Source organism: Cololabis saira, chromosome 22, assembly GCF_033807715.1.
Source record: "Cololabis saira isolate AMF1-May2022 chromosome 22, fColSai1.1, whole genome shotgun sequence".
In the NCBI taxonomy this organism is placed as follows: Eukaryota; Metazoa; Chordata; class Actinopteri; order Beloniformes; family Belonidae; genus Cololabis; species Cololabis saira.
The window spans coordinates 25271915-25289813 of NC_084608.1; the positions used below are offsets into that span (position 1 = coordinate 25271915).

The 17899-nt window shown below is 41.2% G+C and overlaps 1 protein-coding gene across 2 annotated transcripts in view; it reads left to right on the forward strand.

The window, feature by feature from the left end:
• The first annotated feature begins 235 nt into the window (after window positions 1-235).
• Window positions 236-17899, forward strand: part of LOC133423070 (vasoactive intestinal polypeptide receptor 2-like) — a 56942-nt gene continuing 39278 nt past the window's right edge. For both annotated transcript variants that reach the window (XM_061713173.1, XM_061713174.1), the window contains exons 1-2: window positions 236-724; window positions 17778-17880. In XM_061713173.1, the coding sequence (XP_061569157.1) occupies window positions 668-724; window positions 17778-17880 (160 nt within the window). In that variant the 5' untranslated portion in view covers window positions 236-667. The remainder of the gene's footprint in view (window positions 725-17777; window positions 17881-17899) is intronic.

Here is a 17899-nt window from a genome sequence, read left to right on the forward strand (position 1 = left end):
AGGTCTGTAATTCACTTTAAATTCGGGCTCTATCAAATGAAGCCTGAAGGGAGGAGAAAAACTGGAAAAGTTCTCTGAATGACGCAATGACAGAATTGTCCACAAGAGGTCGCTGTTTCTACATTTCTCGCTTTCTGTTTTCTGCGTGTGTTTGGGTGCGTGCGTGCGTGCGTGCGTGATCCTTGGTGATGCTCGCAGGTCTTGGTCGCGGGGGCGCGCATCGCTCCTGACAGGGAACGCGCTTGCACCAGAATGCGACCCGTGCGTGAACCCGGGCTGGTTTTAGTGCCATTGCGCAGCTCCTGACCCGGACCCCCGAACCCGCTCCAGCTGGGTCTGCTCGGATCAGCCCGTTTAAGCAACTTCCCGAGGAATATTCTACTTTCTCTGCGTCGCTGAGGAAAGTTTGGCATGTTTGGCGTGTTTTTCCCCTCCAGAGAGATGCGCTGATGTGATGACATCGTGCGTAAAACCGTGGAACCAGAAGTTATCTGATTATCTGAAAGCGTTGAAACTTAGTCTCCGCGCGCACTTGGACAGCCCTTGTCCGTGCGTGTTTCCTGCTGCTGCTGCCGACTGTCGGATGGTCTAAAGCTGGTCTAAAGCTGGTGTAAAGCTGGTCTGGAGCGGGTGTGGAGGCTGCACCTCCGCTGGATGAGATGCCAGCATGTCCTTTACGCAGCGCCTCGCTCTGCTGCTGCTCGGCTTCGCCTTCATCCACGCGGTCAGTCCTCTCATTAAATTCACACTTCAGCTTTAAATATCATTCTTTTTCTTCTCTGGATTGATTTTACAATTATTTTTTTTACAATTAATTTGACACCCATTTTATTTAAGGACGTTGTTTTCCCTTTATAGTCTTTTGCAAAAATGCCCCCTGTCTTCATCTGAGTAACACCTCTAATTGTTTTCTTCAAACATCCTGAAGAACTTGTTAAGTCTTCAAACTCATTTTTGCAGTATTGTTTCTTATATTTTTATGTAATTATCAGGGTGGGAGCATTAGTTTTCCCTTGCAGGTTCAGAGCTCAAATTAAAACAAACTTCCCTGCAACCTTTTCTTCCTTTTCTCTCGACGACGGTCTGTCTGCTGTTGGCTCATTTCTCGACCCTCGTCTTTGGCTCAGCTGCAGAAACTGATAACAGAGATTTGAGCTGTTGGCAGATTTGTTCTTCTTGGGTCTGGAAACAGCAGCAGAGTGGAGATTTACTCAGTTATCCTCAGTGGATGCCGCTGCGCTGATGTCACACGTCCAAAAACGCACTCAACCCCCTGAAACAGCAACGTGTTTATGGTCGCACTTTTAATGCTTTATGACCCCTGAAGATTTACCGTGTGTTTCTGTGAGTTTAAATTCTGGAATACGGATTTGCTGATTATTTGAATTCAGAAGTGTTTGTTTTCAGAATCAAGGTGCAAAAAGATGGAGAGAGGATCTTAAATATCTGGGGCCTCATGTACTAAGAGTGCGGCGCACAAAAAACGTGCGTACGCCACTTTCAACGCTCACGGTCGGATGTACAAAGAATGACGTGAACGTAGAAAGCTGCGGTCCGGCACTCACACATTAAGGCTGGTTCACGCACTTTTCTGAGGTTTTGTCCGTTGGCGACACTCACTGGTGATGCAGTGAAGTGCAGAATATGAGGAAACATGACGTCAACAATAAGTTCACGACCACGTGAAGGACATGACAGTCCCCACATCACCAGATAAATTACACAAGAGTGGAGCTGCAACAATCTCACAATCAACCACATGATCTGAACAAACAACTAAAGGAGCTCAACGATGGAACCAGCAAATCCCGATGGAGCTTTGGCTCCGTTAGAGGAACCTGCTGATGGCAGGATCAGGAGCGAGTCCTCAGGCACCACACTGATCTGCTGGTCCAGGACTAAGACTGGACCATCAGCTGGTTCAGGTACCAAGAGGATCTTCTGGATCTCTGCCCTGAACTGGACCAGCTGCTCCGGTTCAGACCAACATGATGCTTCAGCTGGAGCTGCAGGTCGGACATCTGTCTGTCGTCATGACGACCGTATGGGAGGACTACTGATAAAAGCCAGATCCTAAACATCCCATAACTGTGTCTGGACAGAAATACATTAAAATTAATTTTGAAGCAAAAACCGCGTTGTGCCAAAAAGTGATTGCCTGCCAGAATCTGATTTCTTCTGATTTGTGGCCGCGGGAGCGCGCACAGCAGCCCGTTGAGCGAGAGCGCTAAACAGTCAGATTTCAGATTATGAAGCTCAAGAATGAGATCAAGTCATATTTAGGCAGAAACAACCTTTCATTAACTGTATTTGGCCTTCAATCACTTTTTGGCACGACACCTGTCTCTCCTCCTGCGGATGAAACACTCCGAGTTACAGCAATTTTGCTCTTTATTTCTCACGTTTGCACCTCGATAATCCCGTCGGCACAAATTGTCTTTATTTCTGCAGCAGAGGAATCAGATCGTAATGCTTCATGTTTTAAATATAAATGTATTTTGTTCACATTGTTATACTTATGAGAGGGGTGATCGCGGACATCCATAATGTGTAAGACTATTTAAAAGTGTACATTGGTCTTAATCCGTTAGTATATAATATGCATGACAATAAACAACGAGGAGCCGTTTTTCATCCACCAAAAATTCTGGTGTCGGTTCTTAAAATACAAACAAGAAAAGCAGAGTGTAATGATGCACTAACGCTGCCCATAAACATTAACAAACCCGTACGATCATAATAAAACCACAACTCTTCACCGAACGCAACGCAAAGCAAAGAACACCATAATTTAGGTGTCAAACTGAATCCCAGAAGGGCCGGTGTCCTGCATGTTTTAGATGTTTCCCTGCTTTAACACACCTGATTCTAATTAATCATCATCACCAACTTGTCATCAAAGTCTGGATAGTTCTGTTGATCACACAGTCACTTGTATCATGGTGCAATGAAGCAGAGAAACATCTAAAACCTGCAGGGACACCGGCCCTTGAGGACTGGAGTCCGACACCCCTAAATGCCCCAAAATGAATTATTTATTCCAGCTCAGAGCATTTTCTTGTTAGGATGAGCGGTTTTTAATGGATAATTATCTTCATATCATATTCAAACATATATTTGAGGGAGGAGACAAGGCGGAGTGTTGTGCTCCCGCATGTGCGCTCAAATCCACGCTGATTGGGATGTACAGAGAAACCTGCGTGGATTTGGGCGAACGCACAGCTTTGTACATATGAATTTTTGCGGTCTTGTTAATTCCACGCACGGATTCACGTTGAAATCCACGCACTCTTAGTACATGAGGCCCCTGATCTCGTCACTGCTTGTTGGAGGATTGGAGTTTCCTTCTCACTTCCGTTCATTTCAGACGCAGTAAAGGCTCCAGACCATCATGTCTCCCCATCAGAGATGCAGGGACAACCTGGGATCGATCCATCTGGGCTCTTAAACATATTACTTTTTCAAGACGAGGTTTAGTCCTGGATTTTTTTTCTTTTTTTTTGGGGGGGGGGGGGGGGGGTGTTATGTGCAGAGTTTGAGTGTGAGTTCAAAAATAATACACCTTCAAATGCATGATCTCATGGCCCAAGATATGACACAGATCATCCTCACGATGTCACCCTCATGTCTTCAGGAGCAACGACTTATTATTATTATTATTATTATTATTATTATTATTATTATTATTATTATTATTATTATATAATTATTATCAGTGAGTCACATGATCGGGGAAGAATTCTGACTTCTTCATCCTTTCAGTCTGTTGAGCTTTGCAAGTCTTGAGCTCTCTTGAGGTCCCAGCTCTATAAAAGGGGACCTATTATGAACAACACATTTTTTCTGGCTTTAACATATATAAAGTGGTCTCCCCTGAGCCTGCCAACTCAGAGAAGGAGGAAAGCATCCAAATTCTGCAGTGTCTGTACAGCTGCCCAGATGAGCCATCCAGTGTGATGTGGCTTCTATGAGCCGTTCAGATTCTGCTCCCGTCGTTACGTAACGAAAATGCAAACCACGCCCACAACTAAACACCGTGTCCTAACTTCATGCGAGCGTTCGACTACTGCGTCGCACTGCGTGACATCAGACGCTCTCTGTCCATCTCCCTCCAGCCAGCTGCCACTTTATTGAGGTTTTTGTAGTGAAATGAGGAGGAATCATAGAGATAACTTCTCATTTCAACTAACTGGATCAGCCGTTCCTCACCCATCACGGCCTTCAACACGAGCAACAGGAAGAAAATAGAAGCAGGGCGTCGGACAAATGTTCAGCTCAAAATGCTGCGCAGCGCTGCGGCCAGTTAGGACAGTCCAATAGAAAATAAAGCAATGGAATGGATTTTGTCGCTGACACTCGCTCGCATCGCATGCAGCCAGTACTCGAGTTGTAAAAAAAAATCAGGGGGGATGGTGGATTTTTTCATATGGGGACACATAATTTGTGCTGATGACAGCGCAGAGGGTGGGAGACCAACTGTGTACCCTTTTGATTATTATTAAAGCACAAAGAAAATGATTATATTCCTAAAACAATATGCTGTTATGGATGTTAGGTTTCAGATACTTCTGTCATTGCTCTTGAACAAGGCACCTCAGATTTGGAGTTGGTCCCCGGGTTGCCATACTCCACTGCTCTTAATACTTAGGTTCAAATGCAGAGGATGCATTTTCCCCACTAGGATCAATCAAGTGTAACTTTTCCTCATGGTACTTTTAAATCTATTGGGAATTCATCTATTACAATTCAAAACAAAACCCCACAAAACACTGTAAATGAACATATGAATCCTCTCATGTCAAGTCAAGTCCATTTTAATTCAAGTGAAAATTGTTGAAAACAAATGAAACAGTTTACAAAATCTGAAAATATTACAAATAATACAAAATAGCACGACCAAAACACCTGCAGAAACAATGCAGGAATAACATGGCAGTAGTTAAATGCAGCCTTCTGTACGCTGTACAGGACTGTCTCAGAAAATTAGAATATTGTGATAAAGTTCTTTATTTTCTGTAATGCAATTAAAAAAACAAAAATGTCATACATTCTGGATTCATTACAAATCAACTGAAATATTGCAAGCCTTTTATTATTTTAATGTTGCCGATTATGGCTTACAGTTTAAGATTAAGATTCCCAGAATATTCTAATTTTTTTAGATAGGATATTTGAGTTTTCTTAAGCTGTAAGCCATGATCAGCAATATAAAAAAAATAAAAGGCTTGCAATATTTCAGTTGATTTGTAATTAATCCAGAATGTGTGACATTTCTGTTTTTGCAATTGCATTACAGAAAATCACAATATTCTAATTTTATGAGACAGTCCTGTAAATATCCACTGGGCTTACATCAAATACATCAAAACACAAAAATAAAAAAAAACGTTTTCTGAACTTATCAATATAACTCTGTCCTTCACAGGATAAGTAAAATGGATCACTGCAAAAACTCAAAATCTTAACAAGAATATTTGTCTTGTTTCTATTAAAATGTCTCATTTTTAAGTCAAAAATATCTCATTACACTTAAAACAAGGCTAATCACTGGAAGAAACAACAATTTTCACCTGTTTCAAGTAGATTTTCACTTAAAATACGTAGAGAAAATCTGCCAGTGGAACAAGATTTTTTTGCTTGTAATAAGAAGATAAATCTTGTTCCACTGGCAGATTTTTCTACTTATAGCAAGTGAAAATTTACTTGAAACAGGTGAAAATTGTCAAATAAGTTATTTTTCTGGTGATGACTCTTGTTTTAAGTGTAATGAGATTTTTTGACTAAAAATGAGACATTTTAACTAGAAATAAAACAAATATTCCTGGTAAGATTTTGAGTTTTTGCAGTGATAACTCTTGTGTGGTCACTTTGCTGAACTTGGCTATGGCTGCCTACCCCACTCATAGAAGTTTCCAAAGACTTTCGTAATCATGTTTTTTGTTGTCAATTTTTCGGGTTCTTGCTTTCGGATTGTTAGCTAAGCAATGGCTCTGAAGCCAAGACTTGACATAGACATCTGGTTTGAACTTTTTCAGTGGAGGGCAAACACACTTGATGAAAAGCAAGGCTGACATGCTTTTTACCTCTAGGGTGCTCCTACCTGTGGTTAAAATGTTCATCTGACTAAAACCACGCTCACACTCAGCTGTGGAGATGACCAGTGTGTTCACTGCTTGAAGGAGAGGTTTCAGCTCTTCTGGTGCTGGTGGTTTTAGTTCATCAACAGTTTTGAGTCTGATTATGTCAATATATTCCCTCATCCCTCTTTGAATTTGTCTGCCATTATCAAGCTTGAAAAAGGAGCAGAGTTCCTGTATTTCTTTTTCGGCATAACGAACCCCACACACATCTGGCCAGCTAGACGGCTGCAGCACTTTGATGTTGTTTAGAAAGTTCTGGTATTCTTCCTTGCTTCTGTGTTTGCCAGGCAGGCAGCCCATTCTCGTCTCAATACTAGCAGCCAGGGCATGAAAAAAACGTTGGTGGTTTATTTCTCTGCTGTACCTTGAATTATTTGTCAGTGGCACTCCTATGAATAGCTTCAAATCCACTGCTGTCCGAGCCTCTTCTGCCCTTGGTCCAGGTTGCTCTGCCATTGACTTTAACACGCGGACCTGCCGACTGAGACTTGCTTCGGCCTTGGGGAGCGTCATGTTTCTTTCTTGAAGGGAGAGAGATAATTCAGACAGCTCTTCTAAAGCATCATACATGACTCCAAGATTGTGGACAAAGGTTGCACTAGAAAGGCGATTTGCTAAACCACTGAACATGCATCTCTCTGTTGAGCTTCTTTTGGGATCAACTGAGGCATCAGAAAAGTGCTTATGGAGTGCAGGGTACTGTTGCCACACAGCTTTAATGGTCCTATAACTGGATGCCACCCATCTAGTGCTGAGAATTCTCCCTATGTTCAGACACTGTAATGCAAGAACCTCACAACATTCAGTGAGCTCACGGCGGTTTTTGGCAGATGCATGATAGAGACTGTACACTTTGTCAAAGAAAAACTGGAAATCATTCATCCCTGTAATTTCCTCAACAGCATCTCCAACACTCAACTCAAGGCGGTGGTTCATGCAGTGCCACACCATCACGTTGGGAAACTTTTCAACAATTTTGGTTGCAACACCTGATTTACTTCCAAGCATGACAGAAGCTCCATCTGAAGCAAAGCAAACAAAGCGCTCCTTTATAATAATATCAGAGAAGCCATGGTGTGACAGGTTGTTCATCAGAGCTTGATAAATTCCATCCGCATTGGTTGCAGAAAGCTCAACTAGATCCAAGAAGAATGTTAGTGGCTCCTCACTCATCCCTAGGCTTGCTCTAATATAAATGATCAAAACTGATTTTTTACTGTCAGTTGTAGATTCATCTATTAGAACAGAAAATTTTGTTCCACTTTGAAGGACCTTTCCAACTACTCTCTCTCTCATTTCAGTTGCTATGTGTTGGCTGATTGTTGCACAGGAATGGTCTGAATGTAAAGTTCTTCCCATGTCAAGTCCATTCAAGACTTGCAGATCAATATCAGTTGGTAGATCTGTGAAAGGCCTTGCAGATTTCACAATCTTGTAAACTGTGCGAAATACCCGATCAGTGGTTAAGAAGTGATCCCTCTGCATATCAGAAGTCAACGTTTCCATTCTTTTTTCTTTTGACTTTTCCATGGTTTTCTCAGCTTCTTGGTGATAGTCTGTCATTCTATGCTTGTGTATCTTCTTACGAAGAGACTGCAGCTGTGCTTCTCTGGTTGCACCATAGGCTGTCACTTTAATGTTAGACCACTCGTCGGCAATATGCATCTGGCTCCCACCTACATTTGGCCGGACTACTTTTATCTTCTGGCACGTTAGGCAGCCAAGCTTTTTGCTTTGGCATGTTAGCCATGGATATTGCTTAATTTTCTCTCTGAACATGTTAGATGTCCAGCATTCAGGGATATCTTCATCTTTATTATTCTCTTTCTGGTAACGTTGGCCATCAGAATCTGGGATGTTTACATTTTCTGCACTGTTCTTCAGCACTTCTTCAGTACTATCTTTCCCTGCCGGTGCTTCCTCCTCGCTTCTTCTTTCCACTACAAAAACAAAACATCTATAATAATCTAATCTGCCTGATGTCCACTGAAATAATGAGCTGTATTAGGCCAAATAAAAGTGTTTTAACCCAACATGTAGAATTATCAAACCTGTTCCTCCTCCAGCTCCCACGCTCTCCTGCTCGCTCTCTCCCCATCTCTCTGCTTCCTCATGTCCTGCTTCCTCATGTCCTGCTTCCTCATGTCCTGCTTCCTCATGTCCTGCTTCCTGGCCGGGGTTATCCTCTATGACAGAAAACAGAGAAATCATTAAGGTTTTGTTAGAATGAGCACACATCTTATGTCAAGTGCTGTAAGTGATGTTTTTTGGTTAAAATAGGCCAGGTACTTGGTCAACTATCTAATTACAGAAATGTTTAAAATGTTTACAAGTCACTGACCAGCCACTCTAATTAACTGATTACAGTCAGGATATAGAACCTTTTAACACTTATATAAAAAAAATATATCACTGTGAGCACCTTAAATATGTTTTACAAATTATTAAAAGCACACAACCTTGCTCTTCCAGTTGATTTTTTTTTTCAGATCTAACATTAGCCTAGTGAATGTCAAGACTAACCTGAGGTTAAGTTAATTGTAATGAAGATGTTATGTTAGCTAGCTAATGTTAGTTAACAAGAGAGAAAAACGTAAGCTCCAAACATCAAAGTTAGCTTTGTTTTTATGTCCAGAGATTTCACTTTTGACTTTTTGTAGGCTAATTAAAGTAGTGACTGAGATTCATGACTCTTGACTTACCTGTAACGTTTTTTTTTGTCTTTTTGGAAAACCCAAAGTCCCTCAGAGAGCTTTGTCCTGGTCGCTTGGCCATGATGATGCTGAAATTGCACCTGCGTGCGCTGGCGTGACGCTTAAATACGATTCATGGTTCCGCGTTAAATCGACGCAGCGCATACGGCGTAGGGTACGCGGCGACGCACACCGTATGTCCGCGTCGCCGCGTACCCTACGCGAAGGCTCTGCGTTGGTGTAACGCGGAACCATAAATCAGCCTTACTGACGTTAATCAAAAAAAAAATAATCACGTTGTGTCATCGCATGTGTCCGTGCCCTCTCTCCCACAGTATTTTACTCATATGCACAAAACCCCCTTTTTAAAATGACAGGGGGGATGGCAGGGGGGATGGCAGTTTTACAGGGGGGATGATTTTTACCGTTTTTATTTCAGGGGGGATGCCATCCCCCCTCATCCCCCCTCAACTCGACTACTGCATGCAGCTATGACATGATGTTAGGACACGGTAACTCCACCGGCCGGAGCTTCCGCCATTTTTTCGTAGCGGTGTATCGCGTCATTCAGGCAGCCAATCAGCACAGTGCCTCATTATCATAGCCCCGCCCACTCAGAATCCCGCATAGATAATGAGGTTAGAGACTGGGATGATAAAGACATGGTTTAGAGGCTGAATTTCTAATTTATTTAGCAAAAACAATCAAAAGCTTGTTTTTAAGACATTCAAGGCCTGTTTAAAAGAGGTATTAGAGGCCATAATTGGTCCCATTTAAGGTCCCAGCTCTCTTAAGGTCCCGCCACCGAATTCCCCCCGAGTCAGCTCTTCTGTTCTTTGACGAGACCATTAAAAATTTAAATTCTTCTATTTCTCAGTTATTCTCACATGGATTTGCTGGTGTACGTTGGATCATGTTCATGCCGGATGACTTATTATTTTCACACTTGTCTCTAGAATATTCTGGTAACAGCCGGTCCTAGGATGTTGGAGGCCCTACATAGGATGACACGCAGCTTACAGACAGATGGACAAATGAATTACTGTATGAACAAATGTCTTACTTTATTTGGAAATAAACAAATATTATCTGAAAGCAGTTATTGTCCACTCAGAAACTTCAGGTGGCTGAAAGCCCAGGTCATCACCCCTCCGTCACTCTGTTGGACTGAGATGTTTCTTCTGGTTCTGGTTCCGGTTGTGGTTTGCTCTGATTCAGCTTGGCAAACGTTTCTTTTTCTAACAAAAGTAAAACTTGTTCAGTCTTTTTCTAATTTTGCCATCACAGACTTGGATGGTTTGAGATGGAGCTTTTGCAGCTTTGCAGGGTCTGACATTGGGGTGACCTTGGTGGGAGATCCACTCCCCCGGGGTTCACTGGTCTGTCCTAACTGTTTCCACTGTTTAATGATCTTTTTCGATGAAAGCATTGGCAGCAAGTGTTTTTTTTTTGTTTTATCTTAAGAATGATGCGTTCTTTGTTGTGCCATCATTGTAAAATGATTAACCCCATCTTAACCCAGACGTCTAGACATTTTCTGACCTCACAAATCAATGCTTACTGGGTGTGTTTGAATCAGATCTGTCTGCTCGCTGACTGAGTGCCTCATCTCTCTGTGCACAAGTCGGTGTAGCAGCTGCACACGTCCACGTGTCCCACTTTTATTGTGTTACAACTGCAGCCATAAGCTTCAGACTGAACCATGTGCAGCATTTAAATGTTCCTGCGAAAACATTCCTCCTTAAATTTGAATGAATCCGAGTTAGGAGTTTGGTGGATGGAGGATTTGGTTCCATCAGGAGGCAGATTACCAAGAAACATCCAGCAAAGAACCATGACAGCTCTCCAAGACGCTCCACACGTCTCTTGTACCTCGCGTGGATCCATCACATCGTTTCAAGACCATCCACATTTAACTTTTAATGTCCTTGGTTTATTCTTCTGTCTGAATGAGTTGGTTGATTTCTGAACAAGTTCTACCAAGGCTCGAATTCAGATAATGGATCCCATAATCCCACCAGATTACACATGTGGACTCTGTTCGACAGCGATAGATTGAACTGGTTGTTTGGAAATGATGGATCGCTTACTCGCTGGACTCGAGCCCAAATCAGACGAAGCTGGGTTGAAATTAACAAAAAGGAAATGAATAACGCCGGGATTATCTCATTTACATCCATTTTTATGTTTCAGATCTGCAATAAAAACATTTGTAATGTTGCTATCTGTTCAAAACACCTCACAGGTGAACCTGCATTGATTGTCTCAAAAAAATATAGTTTAGTGACCAAAATAAAAGATTTGCAAACCTGTTTTTCCCCAAATAAATAACCACAAACAACCCGAGATCGGGGCTAGACGAATCGCCCCCTGCAGGAATGGTGGTGAATTACAGGTTGAGATGACAGACTAGATAAAACCCTGATTACTTCTTAAGGAGCTTTGGTCCTTCAGTGTTTGCAGAAAGATCTTGAATGTCATTTATAAGTCTGTTGTGGAAAGTTCAGTCACATCAGCATCACATTTAGCGATTTAAAGAGCCGAGGAACTTTGATAGGATAAAAGTACTAATCAGACGGTGAGAGAGGACGTTTCCTCTGTTTTGAGGTAAAAAGTTGAGTCCTGTTCCAGAGCAGCTCATAGGAACAGTTTTAATCCCTCTTCACTGGACGTATCCTGGAGTTTTCTGGTCAAACACTTTGGGCGATGACTGAGAGAAGGAGATGTTGAATCCCTTTTCCCTCCAGAGTGCAGACAGGTTGAGAAGTCCAGGCATTGAGAAGGAACTCTACTCTGAGAGGAGCCAGTTTCTTTTTTTTTTTAATATTTTTTTATTTCACAATAATTTTCATAATTCACATTTTCGCCTTTACAATTTCTATTTTACCCACATTCCTACCCTCCCCATAATTGCCCAGGGGAAAAAAAAAAAATCATACATTAAGGGAGAACAAAATTAAATAAATATAAAAAAAAAAGAAATTAAAAAATGGCAGCAACAGCGATATCAAACTATATATATCTACATACATACAAACATACATACATATAAGGCACAAGTTTGAAAATAGAGATACTCCTTGGTCCCCCTTGGAAAAGTTCTCCAGTTTTGAAAATAATGGAGACCAAAATTCTTGAAAGATATGACCACAGTTGTATTTTCCCAAAGTTAATTTTTCCAATGGTAAAAAAAACTGACATTTGATCCAAAAAAAACTTGAAAGTTGGAGGGGAATCATCTTTCCAAAGTAAAAGTATACATTTCTTAGCGAAGTATGTGATCATAATTAATATCCTGCTTTTTTTCCGGTCTAACTGAAGATCCAGTGTATTATTCAATAAATACAAATTGGAGCTTAACTCAAAATTCATTTCTAAAACTGATTGTGTGAAGGAATTAATTGATTTCCAGAAACGTATTAAAAGATCACATTCCCAAAACATATGCACAAATGTTCCATCGGTTCTTTTACATCTTGGACATTTTGAAGAGATTTTGAAGAGAAATTTTGTGCATTTTAATTGGAGTTAAATACAGTTTGTGAATAAATTTAAAATTAGCTTCTTTAATTTTATTACTAGTAAATGGAAAATGTATTTTTTCACATATATTTAACCAAGTATTTTCTTCAAAAACCATCCCCAACTCCTTCTCCCATATCTTCACTAAAGTTTGGAAAGATGACAAACCTCCTTGTGATAAAATATTATAAAATTCACTGATCTTCCCTTTAATTGTATATGAGGTTATAAATATATCCTCTATTTCAGATAACCCAAGTCGGATTTTATTTGCTTTTATAAGTGATTGAACAATGCTCCGTCCCAACACTGCTTTTAATGATCAGACTTTGCTGAGTTTGCATCAGCCTGCCGTTTCTCCAACTTGTTGATGAAAGCCTTTGCGTCAACAGGACTATCAAAAAGTTTGACAGCACCCTGATGAAGAACCCGGAGCCGGTACGGATATGTGAAGCCTCTGAACACGAGGAGCCAGTTTCTGGTCACGATGCTTCCTGGAGGCCTCCTCGTACAGCTGTTTCAGCCAACCAGGACATGCTGGTCTGGTAACCTCTTGTGACACTTCACTGGTACCTACTCAACTCAACTCGGCCTGGTTTCTTTTCCATAACAATTCAGCTCCAGGAGCAGAAGTAGGAGGTTGGAGCAAATCTGCTGTGACGTATTTGATTGTGTATCTAAACAAAGAAGACAACACTAAAGATGTAGAACCTGGAGGAGATGATAGATGTGCTGCTGGGTCTGTGGCTTGTCTTCCATATCAAGTGAAAAATGAGAGAGAGAGAAGCTTTAGGCAGCGAAGCTTTTTAATTTTTTTTAGATCGTCTCAGCGCTGCTGAAAGGTCTGTTGGGAGCTGAGCAGCTATGAAGCTCCTGGTAGATCTGGTCGTTCCTTATCGCCCGTCTAGATCCCTTTTTAATTCTCTCCTCAGCCACCAGGTTTATGAACATCTGCACCTCAGAGTTGGATCATGAAACAGACTTTTGCGCTGCCATTGCCTGTTGAATAAAATGAACAAGAAGCTGCGAGTCTCTCTTTCTCTGATGTCACATCCTGACTCAGACGTCTGACTCCAACCCCCCGACCAATCGGTGGCCTGTAGTGTGATGACATCACAGCCCGACTCAGAACCTCAGAACCTCAGCAGAATAGTTACAGAAAAGTATCTACTCGGCACGTTAGACCCCTGGTGGAAAAGCGCTAAACTGAGTGGAGGCGAGCCGAGCCGGACTGAGTAGGTACTAGTGGACAAATGCCATCGGTGTCCTCCTGGAAGAGCTGGAGGAGAGAGAGGCTGCTTCCCCCCAGGTTAATGGATGGACGGGTACTTCAGCAGAGGATCGACTCTGACGAGTTCCTGCTGCACCGACAATAATCTGAACTCAGTATTTACATAATCACAAAACAGACATTTACCTAGATTCAGTCACACATTAAACAGCTTTCTGCACTAATTGTTCTCAACAGCTCCAAACGCGTATTAATCCGCCGACGAAAGTCCCGAGCAGATGCACCTGATCCCATCCTTGAATACAATGTTTTACATTTGTTATATTTCTGAAAGGAACTTTCAAAAATAACCTCCCGGCAGGAGTGTTGAGTCACAACCAGGGTGCACGGCTTGTATTTACATTTACTCCTTTTGATGCATGTCGACACACGCAGAGCAATAAACGTGCTGGCTGGTCAGAAATGGTGGAGAGAAACCTGTAGCTGTGTGTGTGTGTGTGTGTGTGTGTGTGTGTGTGTGTGTGTGTGTGTGTGTGTGTGTGTGTGTGTGTGTGTGTGTGTGTGTGTGTGTGTGTGTGTGTGTGTGTGTGTGTGTGTGACTGGTTCTCTCGGTGTGTAAACTGCTCCCGCTCACCTTTGTATTCACTGTGTTTGGGTGCATGTTTCCTTGGCGACCATCAACTCCACGGGGAGATGCAACATCTGGCCTGATGGCGACAAACCCCAAACATGGGTTCATGCTGCATCTGACACGAGCACCGCTGGCGGTGGGGAAGAATAAAATCTGTTTAAGACAAAAAACCTTAAACTGGACAAACATCAACCATCAACAGAACAACTTGTGTCTTGTTTTTGCCTCATTTTCAGAAAAATGCATTTGATTGGTCAGAAATTTACAGTGGGCGGGGTTAATGCAGAGAAGCAAAACTTTAACCCGTTCTTCTTGCTAGTGGGATTTTTGTGTTGCGAAAAAAAAACAAGAAATCTTCCTCATGAACTTCAAACGTGTTCTTTTCTTCCTTCATCCACTCGTTATGTTTCATCTCTGTCATTGCAACCGTACGTGTGCAGGGAGGCCGATTCCACTTATTACAGGCCACTAAAGATATTTGACCTTCCAGGTCAGCCGCCAGGTTGACCTGGACCTGGACCTGGACCCGGCTAGGTTTGCTAACCGGTCTTGTTAGTCTTCAGCTAGCTGCAGGGTCCAGCAGAGTCTGAAATCAGGACAGATGGACAAATGGTAACTGAAGTGAGGTGGGCGTGTCCCAACCGGCTGCCAGACGTATTTGTTCCTCCAAATGATCAATCAGCTCCCGCCAAGATGCCCCCCCCCCCTCAAAAAATGGGCTTCAAAGCCACAAAAGAAGAGAAACACTAAAATAACTCAGTCTGAAAGTCTAAAAATGTACCGTAAGTGAGCCGTTCCGATTTGCGTGGATAGAGACAAAGGTTAAACTTGAAGTTGTTTCTGTTTTCTTTAGCTCTTTTCTGCGGTGCCTTTTGTTTTGGTGTTTTATTTTGAAAGAGTCTGGCTCTCCATTACTCTTCCCTGAGTGTTTCCACCTGTGTCTCATTAACCCTGGTGTCTATATATTGTCCTGTCTTCCTTCTGGCTCCTCTTCATCTGTTTCTCATTTAGCCTGTTGTGCTGTTGCTCCTCCTCGTGTTTTTCTCTGATACACCCCAATATATGCTATGTTTTCAAAAGATGTATCTTTAAATCCCCCTGTTATTTTTGTTATTCTCATTCTTTCCTCCAAATTAGCCAATTTTTTTGGATTAACAGGAATCAGCTCCTGCCAAGATGCCCCCCCCCCCCCCTAAAAAATGCCACTCTTCACAAATGCTATGGATGACATCATGGAGGGGATGTTCGGTGCTTTTTATACGGTCTATACTACCTAAAAAAAGAGAAATGCTAAAATATCCCGGCTTTATTATCTTGTCTGGAGCTACCAAAGTCTGCCGTGAGCCGTTCAGATTTGCGTGGACAGAGCCGGAGGTTAAACTTTAGGATGTTTTGGTTTTCTTGAGTTCTTTTCTGCAGTGCCTTTTGTTTTGGTGTTTTACTTTGAAAGAGTCTGGCCTCCCTGAGTGTTTCCACCTGTGTCTCATTAACCCTCTTGTCTATATATTGTCCTGTCTTCCTTCTGGCTCCTCTTCATCTGTTGTCTCTTGTTTAACCTTTTGTGCTGTTGCTCCTCCTTGTGTTTTCCTCTGATTTACGCTTCAGGATATCCTGCTTTGGCTACTTTAGTCTCAAATACATACTCCCAAATATATGCTCTGTGTTTTCAAAAGATGTATCTTTAAATCCTGCTGTTGTACATGACTGAACAATAAACTGTGTTAAGAAAGACCTGACTATCTAAGCTGGGCTCCAGTTTCTCATAAACCTCCCCTGAAAGCCTGTCAGGTGACTGACGGCAGCAGCAGGAGAAACATGAGTTTAATAAGTGAAGCACGTTTCATAAACAGGCAGCACCGACACAAAGTATGGGCTCAAATTAATGCCATAAGTATTTTGTATCTGTAAATAAACTTTGTACTTGTAGAAATATTTTGTACGTGTGCAAAAAATATTTGTACTTGCAAAAAATATTTGTACTTGTAAAAATATTTTGTGCGTGTGAAAAAAATATTTGTACTTGTAGAAATATTTTGTGCGTGTGCAAAAAATATTTGTACTTGCAAAACATATTTGTACTTCTAGATACAAAGCTACAAACTTTTTACAAAGCTACAAACTTTTTTTACAAATCTACAAACTTTTTTTACAAAAGCTACAAACTTTTTTTCACAAGCTACAAACTTTTTTTACAACTACGAGTTTTGGCACTGTTTTCACGTGCCAAAACTATAGCCAATCAGCGATCTTTGGCACGGGTTTCAAAGGGTTTCTGGAGAGCCAATCAGCACATTGCATCGCCTACTGACGTCGCCGCCATATTGGATGTGGCAAGACTGGGCTGCAAACTAATACAAGTAAATGGACTTATTTTCATAAAGCGCCTTTCTACAAAGAAATGTATGTTTTACGTCTCATTTGTTCATTCACACACGCACTAATATACTAAAAAATAAGGCAAAAATAAGAACTTTATTGATCCCATATAGGAGTAATTCATGTTATATCAGCTATAGAGAACAAGGTAGTACCGAAAAACAATATATATCCCCCCTCACAAAAATAAGACAAATACAGAAACATATTCTCTCATTAACAAAGCATATTTTACATTTTTACACATTACATTACATTTTATTGTTATTGTTATTTTATTGTCTGAAAAATGGTTCAAATGTGTTATTTTGTTATTTGATTTTTTTTTTATTTGTTTTGTTGATAAAAAAATGTGTCTCTATTTTTGTGAGGGGGGATATATATTGTTTTTCGGCACTACCTTGTTCTCTATAGCTGATATAACATGAATTACTCCTGTGTGGGATCAATAAAGTTCTTATTTTTGCCGTCTGAGAAAATTAAATATATTATATTTGTTGCCTAACTGTTTCCCAAGTATATTAGTGCGTGTTTGAATGAATAAATGAGACGTAAAACGTACATTTCTTTGTAGAAAGGCGCTTTATGAAAATAAGTCCATTTACTTGTATTAGTTTGCAGCCCAGTCTTGCCACATCCAATATGGCGGCGACGTCAGTAGGCGATGCAATGATCTGATTGGCTCTCCAGAAACCCTTTGAAACCCGTGCCAAAGATCGCTGATTGGCTATAGTTTTGGCACGTCAAAACACTGCCAAAACTCGTAGTTGTAAAAAAAAGTTTGTAACTTTTGTAAAAAAGTTTGTAGCTTTTGTAAAAAAAGTTTGTAGCTTTGTAAAAAAAGTTTGTAGCTTTGTAAAACGTTTGTAGCTTTGTATCTAGAAGTACAAATATGTTTTGCAAGTACAAATATTTTTTGCACACGCACAAAATATTTCTACAAGTACAAATATTTTTTTCACACGCACAAAATATTTTTACAAGTACAAATATTTTTTGCAAGTACAAATATTTTTTGCACACGTACAAAATATTTCTACAAGTACAAAGTTTATTTACAGATACAAAATACTTATGGCATTAATTTGAGCCCATACACAAAGAGGCTGAACCTGAACTTGTGACTTGCAGGAGGTTTGTTCATGCTGGAGATGATGATCATAACATTTATTTCCTCCTCGCAGCAGGTTAATGGGAGGTTTCCTCACTGCCTGTTCCTCTGGGAGATGCAGAAGGCCAGAGGAGAGTGTGAGACACAACTGCAGCAACAGACGCCGGCTGCTGGAGGTGCGAACATGCTGAAACG